The following is a 9,287-nucleotide window of genomic DNA, read 5'->3' as shown; positions in this document are numbered from 1 at the left end:
AGACCAGGGAGCGGTGCTACTCTGCACGTGTGGGATTGCCACAATTTGGGCTCGACTCGACAGCTGTAACAGCACACAACACGTCAGGATCTGAAATCCAGACCACATCTCTCACCAAGCTGTGGGCTGCGGCCAGAGTCAAATCAACCCAGAGAAAATCTACACAGCTGTGCTATGTCCTAGACAGCCTGCACACATCCAGAAAAGGGGGTGCCTTTTTGCAGAAGGTGCTGGATGGATCAGACCTGGAGGTGGTGCCTGCAGTCTGATTGCAATTTAATGTGGTTTCTGGGGCAGATTTGTGAGAACTACGTGGGTCCATGGGGCAGTGGGTCCTGAAGTATCATACCAAAATGATGCTCAGGATATGTGAATTTGACTCGAGGCTCAGTCCAGTCGAAGAAAGTAGAGACCCAAGAGGCTACCGTGGCAGACTCCACTCTCCTATGAAGGCCTTGCTACCCCCTTTCTTCTGCTGACATGCCTCCTATTGACTTCTCTGGCCACCTCCTTACTTGTTTGAGATTTAATGGCATCTGGTCCATAGTTGCCATCGCTGCCCGCTTCATCCTGGGTCACTTCATCCCCTTTTCTCTATTCCCAACCAGTCTCTCCTTGGCAACTAGGTAGTACTTCCCTCACTCATCCACTGCCATTGAATCAATTCCAGCTCCTCTTGGCCCTATAGGCCAGGGCAGAATCGCTTTTCTGGGTCTCTGAGACTGGCACTCCTTGCAAGAGTAGAAAGCCTCATCTTTCTTCTGAGTTGCTGGCTGGTGGTTTTGAACTGATGATCTTGCCGTTGACTCTGATTCATGACGGCCCCATGTGGGTCAAAGTAGAATGGTAATCCACGGGGCATCAATGGCTGCTTTTTCACGTGCAGAGCACCAGGCCTTTCTTCCCAGGCACCGTAGGGTGGACTCAAACCTTAGGCCTTGGGGTTGGCAGCCAAAAATATGAACTGTCTGCACTACCCAGAGACTTCTGGAGCAGAATACGTGCTCGAACAATCTTTGGTGGATGAACAATCCAGATAAGAGTTAATAAAGCCTTGAACTGTGATAAAGTCAAAAAGAAAGATAAGTTCTACCCCAAGACAGTAAATAGTATTCTGTTTGGGTGACTGAATAAAGGTGGGGAGGACAGAGTCAAAGATGAGAGTCAAAGGAGGCCGGGGCGGGGGGGGGGGTTTAAGCCTTAGTCACTGCAAGGACATGGTTAGCATCATTGGCAGAAGTAAGAAGTGGCCTCTCAGGACTTGGTGGGTAGGGAAGTGATGAATTAAGTTGTTAAGAAATTTGGGGACCTGGAACAATAGCAGAATGAGAAATGTCTTTAGTCCCCAATTGAGATAATGATGATGATCATCATCATCCTAATGTCAATAATCAGCATTAATTGAGCAATTATTAAGTTCCAGGCATAATTCTAGATATTTCACATATATAAATTCATCTAATTGTACCGACACACCTATGCAATCAGGGCCGATGCTGTCCCCATTTTACAGACAGGGAAACGGAGAAGTTAAGACACTTTCCTGAGGCCCCACAACTGGTCAGTGGCCAAGGATGACATGCAAATTCATCCAAGTCTGAGAACCACAGGTTGTGTACTGGAGAGTGGCTTAGAGGTTACAAGAAAAAGAAAGGCAAGACCTCGAGGGTAGATGAGGTCATCAAGGAGAGAAGATGATGGCGGAGAGGATGGGGGTGGGGGGTGGGGGTGGAGGAATGGGGCAGAGCAGCCTGTTGGAACCTGCCTCTAACTCGCTAATGTTCACGGGGAGCACGTGACATGACAAGAGCAGAGTCAGCTTAAGTTGAGATAAAGCTGCCTGGGGCATGTACGCCGACAGCCCGAAGCAGGTCAGATAATGCTGATCTCTCTTCCATTTTCTCTTGACATTATTCCCAGCTGAGCGGACATTTGCCCAGTTTTCCAGAGGGAGCGGAATCATGCGCCTGCAAAAAGGGGACAAGGCTATGGTTTTGATGGTGTTGAGGGGAACCTATATTTAACACCAGATCCAGACCTTGTGGAGCTAGATGCTCCTGTGAGAAACATGTGGAAACTGATACTAATAAACTCTCCTGCCTTGGGTTGGGGTGGTGGTGAGTCTTCGTTGGCTTGGGCTACTCTGTTTATCCCTGTTGTCCTGGAATAACTCTTAATACATGTCATTCACTCGGTCAGGTGTCCCAGTATGATTGATAAAGAATATGCTGTGCCCTAAATGAGGGATGGAAAATGCTCTCAAAGTTGTGGGCCTGTTCTCTCAATACCAACTAGCATTTTCCTTGTGATATTAGATTTTCCGGAAACCCTCCTGTGTAGGAAAGTATCATCTACAAGGGTCTGTCATTGCTCATTCTGTGGAGTTAAGACAGTGTTTGTAAAATCATTGGATAGTTGCATTTATCTGGAGCAAATGTGAAAAAATATATATTAACTCTTAGCTGTACCTCACGTTGATTCCAAGTCATAGTAACCCTATGGGACAGAAGAGAACTGTTCCTTTGGGTTTCTGAGCCTGTAAATCTTTATAGGAGCAAGAAGTCTCATCTTTCTCCCAAAGAGCCCCTGGTAGATTTGAACGACTGACTTTTGGGTTAGCAGTCTAACCTCTAATCCACTGCACACCAGGGCTCTAGTCTCAGACATACTAAATCAGAATCTCTGGGGGATTGGATGGAAATGCCACATTTCTAACAAGCTCTCAGAGATACTCTTCCAATCAAGAGGTGTACTGCAAATGGTTAGCTCTCCGCTGCTAATTGAAAGGCTGGGGTTTTGATTCTAGATAGACATGCTTAGGAAGAAAGGGCTGGAGATCTTCTTCCAAAAGATCGGTCAATGAGAACTCCGCACGGGCTAATTGTATTCTGATGCACTAGGTGTTGTTACCACAAGGCAGAATTGACCTACTGATTAGAATCAAGAAAATTGGGGACTCTAGAGCTAGCTGCACATCCCCCAGTGAAAAGCTACTAGTAAATCAATGACTGGGCCATGCTGATGGTGCGTGGAATAAATTCATCATAGTCAGCCACACAACAAGAAAAGAAACAACCCTCTCTGCCCCCAACAACAAAACCAGCAACCAACCAGCGAGAAGGAAACAAGCCCGCTGCCTTGGAGACAACAGGATAGTGCCATGTGTCTCAGATTTCATTTTACGAAAAAATGGCTCCTTGAGTTTGTTCAAAATGGAGGTTGCAGCCGTGTCTCCTGCCCCTAGCCCGACCTGGCTTTCAGATTTTTGTTTAATAGATTCGGCGGTAAGGTCAGCTAGCTATATAAAGATGGCGGACGATTCAGGGGGAGGCGTTTCTTAGGCTTCATTCTGTGGGGAGAATGACTCAGGATTAACCCATTTCTCAGACGGTAGGCCACCAGGTTTCCTGGAGAGCCTTCAGAGCGTGGGACTTGGGATAAGTTTGCAGGGAGCTGAATGAAGGGGAGGGGTGCTCAGCACATGTCTTGGCAGGGTGACCTGTGTGCCTGGGACGAGTTCCTTTGTTAGACACATGAGCCACGTGTTCTGGGATCAAACCACAGCAAGCCCAAACCAGTTACCCGTAGAGTCATTGATTCCCACTCATGGCACTCGCACGTGCCTTCAGAGTACAGCCGTGCTTGCTCCACAGTTTCCCACGCCCAGTTTTTCAGGAGCAGGCCTAGTTCCGAGATACCTCTGGGTCGATTTGAGCCCCTAGAAGCTGCATGCTTACCTGTTTGCACGGCCAGGGCCTCCAGGTCTGGGTCTAGAACAGGTAACTCTTAGACTTTGGAGAGATTCGTGTTTCAAGGGAATTGGAATGCCTGGTAATTGAAAATTGACTGACGTGCTCAACCCGCCCCACTTCCTTCATTTGCAGAAGAAGCTATGAAGTTGAAGCAACATGAAGAGGTTGACAACAGACTGAAGCAGCCGGTGGAAGCGGTGCAGGCTGAGACAAAGCGCAAATCTTTCGAGAAGCTCTTCCCAGACTCAGCGCTCTTCAAACAGTGGGGCGAGGGTCTCTCTGAGGCTGAGCAGAGAAGGGCCCAGAAGCTCTTCGATAAGTTTGGCTACAACGTTTACCTCAGCAACCAGTTGCCCCTCAATCGCACCATCCTGGACACACGAGATTCCAGGTGAGCTGGGTCAGAGGGGTGCGTCTCGTTCAGCGGACCTCAGTTTGATGTGGGATGAATTTCGGGAGCAATTCATGTCAACGGGTTTGAAAGACGCTTGGAATGGGAGAAGATAGAGGAAGGATTAGGACATAGAAAGTTCTGGCAGGCTGACTGAACAGAGTTCTTCTTAATCTTCCGTGAGACAGCTGGGTCATCCAAATATTTAGAGTACCTTGGAGAGGGACAGCCACGTGGCTACTTCCTGTCCCTCTGCCTTTGCCTATTTAGGATCTTTCATGTAAATGGAATTATATAATAAGTGGTCTTTTGTGATTGACTTATTGGCATCAGGTTCTCTTAGGGTCACCTGTAACAACACACGCCTGTGTCAACACTTCATTCCTTTTTTAGTGGATTTGCATTTGGATGGTTTCCTCGTGGGGGCCATTGTGAACGATGCTGCTCTGACCATTGAACAGTTTTGTGTGGACATGTGTTGTCACTAGTATTGGGGGTATCTTAGTTGTAGAATCAGTGAGTCACAACCTGAATTGTTCTAGGCTCAAATGTTTCTCACTTTGTTCCATGACAGAGATTTCTACTCTGGCTTTTTAAAATATTGTTGGTGGTCTTTTCTTTCTTACTCATTATTTTTATCACGATATTATTACTATTTTCTTCTGTCTATTGTTTTCATTTTTGATCGTTTCTCCTCGGCTTCTGTGAAGCACACAAGGAGTGGTGCATGGAGACAATGCTGATGCAATGGCTTGTCCGGTCGTGGGGCAGGGATGGAGGGTGGGTAGGTCTAGGGGATCTCAGGAGTAAACAATGAATTGGGGAGGGAGGCGGGAGCCTTCAAATTGACTGTGACGATGTCTATACAACTCTTTAAAAAATGATTTAACTAGGGAAATGTTTGACGGGAATATTATATCAAGAAAACTACTGGGGGGAAAAGTTGCAAAGTCATGCCACAACTCTATGTTTGACCTTGTGAGAAGCAGCCATACTGTTCCCCAGAGTGAAAACCCCATCACTCTCCTTCCCCTCCTCAGGACGTGACCCTTCCCACTGTACCACACCATCCACAGCACGCGTACTTACCTACCTGCCTGCTTCTAGCTCTGATTGCTGTAATCTCACTGCGATTTTCTTTGCATTTCCCTGATGGCTGATGTTGTTGAGTATCATCGTCATGTTATTTGTATATCCTTTTTAGAAAGGTCAATTCATACACTTTCCCTCAGTTTTCAGTCCACTTACTTGCCTTTTAATGATCGAGTCCCAAGAGTTCTTTATACATTTTGGATACAGGTCACATATATGATTTACGATGTTTTTTTTCCCCATTCTGATTGGAGTCTCCTAATGTCCTCGATAGCATCCTTTGGAAAGCAGGCATTTTCCATTTTGATTATGTTCCGTTTCTTTTTTCTTTGGTTGTTTGTGTTTTTGATGTCACAGCGAATACAAGGCCACGGAGATGTGTGCCTGTGTTTTCTTCTAAAAACTTTATAGTGTTTAGTGTTTCACTCAGCTGCTCAGTCATGCTCAATTGATTTTCATACTTGATGTGACATGGACAACCAAGTCTAGACTTTTCCATGTGGATATTCCAGTATCCCAGCATCCTTTGTCAAAGAGACTGCTCTTTCTACCCTGAATTGCCTTAGAATTTTTGGCAAAAACCAATTGGCCATAGAGGTATTGGCCTATTTTTGGACTCTGAATTCTATCCCCTTGACCTATTGATCTCTTCTTACCAGTCACAAACTGTATAACTGTAGTTTGGCTTGACGCTCTGAAGTCAATAAGTGTGAATCCTCCATTTTTTTTCTTCATAAGTTTCAAGATTGTGTTGATTGGTCTGAAACTGAAATTCCATATGAATTTTAGAATCAGCTTGTTAGTTTCTGCAAGGAAGCCAACAGGATTTGGATAATGACTGCATTGAATGTGTAGACCAGATTGGAGAGTACTGCCATTTTAACAAGATCAAGTCTTCCGATCCAGAAGTAAAGAAAATCTTTCCATTTATTTAGGTCTTTAAAATACTTTTCAATGATTATTTTTAAAAGATCATTTTATTGGGGGCTCTTATAGCTCTTGTACCAATCCATACATCAGTTGGATCAAACATATTTGTACATGTTGTCATCATTATTTTCTAAATATTTACTTTCTATTTGAGCCCTTGATATCAGCTCCTCTTCTTACCCTCCCTCCCACCCTTGTGACCCCTTGATAAATTATAAATTACTATTATTTTCATGTCTTACACCGAATGCTGCCTCAACCAGGGTGCAGTATAGCACCAAGGAAGCACACAGTATTCCTCTGATTCCTTGAGGCTTCCTCGCCCCCACCACCATGACCCCAGTCTTGCCTTTCCCTGTGGCCTGGGCTGGAGCATGTGCGCAGGTACAGGTATGATTTAAGAGTCACAACACATGGAGTCCAGGTCCATAATGATGCTTTGAGTTTTCAGAAAATAGGGTTTGCCCTGCTTTTGCTAAATTTACTCCTAACTACTTTTCTTTCCAATGCTTTTATAAATGGACTTATTTTTAAAATTTTATTTCCAAATTGCTTATTGCAAGTACATAGAAACACAATTGATTTTTGCATATCCACCTTCATCCGGCAAGCTTACTTAATTCATTTATTCTAAGTTATTTATGTACATTTTAAAGGATTTTCTATACAAATAGTCTCTGATTTACAATGAGGAACCATCGTGAGGAGTCTGTCGTAAGTCCATTTCATTATTACCTTTTGTTATCAGTATCTTTATAAATCTGACTTTTATTTGTCTTTGAGCCTTGGAAACTTTATGCGCAAACTCACAGATACATTTGAGTAATTTATACATAATAACGCACAGATAATAAAAGTTTCCTCCAACAATGAAGAGGAGTCATAGAATGTTGCGGTAGTTGCTCTACTTGTGGAAGTTTCTGGATCATGTGGACTCTTCCTGGAAACAGGGATGTCAAGATCTGTCAACTCTGCCGTACGCCGGGACTACTTGTGTGCAATATTACATCACCTGCAAGTAGAGATGGTTTTACTTCTTTTAAAACTTTCTGCCTGTGACCGAATTTTCTTGCCTCACAGCCTTGGAATTTGTCTTTTATATATATCACCTAATTTGTTGTCACATAGGCAAATGGAGTAGTAATGCCCCTCTTTTATTCCTGATTATCATAATTTGAGTCCTCTATTTTTTTTTCTTGGTCAGTGTAGCTAGCAGGCTGTCAATTCTGTTGATCTATTCAAGGAACCAGTTCTTCTTCTTCTTTTTGACTTCTCTCTTGTTTTGTGTGTTCTCTATCGTATGCATTTCAACTCTAGCCTACTTTTGTTTTAATTTTCTTTTCCTAGTTTCTTAGACTATTGAGCTGAGATATTTTTTCTTTTTAATATGGATGTATATAGCCTTGACTTTGTTTTGAACTCTGCTTTCGTGCAACCTGTAAGTGGAGATATATTGTGATTTTTATTTGAAGGTATCTCAAGATATTTTCTAAATTCCCTTATGATTCTTCTTTGAGCTGGGTGGAGGGTGTGTAGCCATATATGCAGAAGGTGGGAAGCTACTTCTCTATTAGGGCCCACTGATGCCAACATGGAAACTGCCTTACCCTGAAGTCTTCTGAGGTGTTTATAAAAGCCTTTTGCCTCATTAAAAGGATCCCTGGTGATGTAATGGTTGCTTTGGGCTGGGATCTGCGTGGTCGGCAGTTCAAAAGCATCAGCGGCTCTGAGGGAGAAAGACTGAGTTTTCTACTCCTATAAACTATGACAGCCTCAGAAGCCCACAGGAGGGCCCAAGAAGGAGCTTTGACTCAATGGCAGTCCTTTTGTTTGTTTGTTTGTTTGTTTCTGCCTAGGTAGCTTGCGCAGGATGGGAAAGGTTTTCCATCTTTTATGGCATCTCCAATTAGCAGTGGCTCTCTGAGTACTGTGTTGATTTCATATGGGCAGACATGACATGATTTGTTACCAATGCCTCCCACAGACAGGAAAGAGGACCAGGGGTACATTTATTGGATTTGGCCACTTGTGAAGGAGGAGGGAAGAAAGATGTAAAAATCAATTTCCTTCTGGGTACATTGCATAACAGAAGCTTCCATAAATGAGTATCAGGCACTGTTCTGCAGAAATACCTGAAATGACCTTGTACTGATTGTGGAGCCCTGATAGTGCTGTGGGTTAAACGCTCAGCAAGGTTTGGAACCCCCAGCAGCTCCACAGGAAAAAGATGAGACTTTCTACTCCCATAAAGACCTCTAGTCTCAGAAACCCACAGGGCAGTTCTGCTCGATCATGTAGGGTCACTATGAGCCAGAATGGACTCGATCATAGTGAGCTGTCCTAATTTAAATTGGAAGCATCCAGGTTTCATTGCAAAGGATTGAACCCAAGGATTTAGCTGGGTTCAGAAAGGATCCCTGTGAAGGGGACAGATGTATGAATCAAGAATCTAAACATGGTTGGAAGACATCTGAGTCACACTGATACTTATAAACCAAGTGCAAACGCTGCCTGTCTGCTCCCCATTAAAAAACCTCAAACTCATGTGGCTCAGATGCATATGGATTCCTGAGTTACAGCAGCCTAGAAACAGCTATAGGTGGAGAACTTCTTCACGAAAACTATCGTTCAGGGAATAAGAGCTATCACTCAGAGTCTTGAATTTAGGATAGACACCGGTTGCCCATTGGGCCCAGCTTCCTGCTGAGATGCTAAAACGATAGCAGACACTCGTTCCCCCGCTTTCTGGGTAGCTGTCTGGTCTCAGGAAGACGCCGGCTCTGTACTTCCCGGGCTGTCATGCCCTCTCCTTTCAAAGGCAAAGGAAGGATGCTCGGGAGAGTGTGGTTTGCGATGAGAGAACCAAGCAACCATGGTGTTAAGTTTGACCAGACAGTAAAAGCCAATGGATGATTGAACAAATAAGAAGGCATCATTTTATTAATTAATCTCATTAAAATGCTGTAGACAAGGTCAGGTAATTTGAAGGTCCCAGCCCAACATGAAAACCTAAAGGCCCTTTTAATTAATTAATTTTTAAAATTAAAAGATCATTTTATTGGGGTTTCTTACAGCTCTTATAACAATCCATATATCAATTGTATCGAGCATATTTGTACATA

General features: G+C 43.9%; 1 protein-coding gene across 1 annotated transcript in view; it reads left to right on the top strand.

Annotated features, from left to right (window-relative positions):
* Positions 1-9,287, top strand: part of GALNT8 (polypeptide N-acetylgalactosaminyltransferase 8) — a 52,343-nt gene that overhangs the window by 4,170 nt on the left and 38,886 nt on the right. The window contains exon 2 of the mRNA XM_004717389.1: positions 3,885-4,143. Within this exon, the coding sequence (XP_004717446.1) occupies positions 3,885-4,143 (259 nt within the window). The remainder of the gene's footprint in view (positions 1-3,884; positions 4,144-9,287) is intronic.

This window comes from Echinops telfairi, unplaced genomic scaffold, assembly GCF_000313985.2.
Source record: "Echinops telfairi isolate 266 unplaced genomic scaffold, ASM31398v2 ScPeMD7_7356;HRSCAF=8355, whole genome shotgun sequence".
NCBI lineage: Eukaryota > Metazoa > Chordata > Mammalia > Afrosoricida > Tenrecidae > Echinops > Echinops telfairi.
Note: the sequence above shows the minus strand (reverse complement) of the source record. Positions and strands in the feature narration are given on the sequence as shown.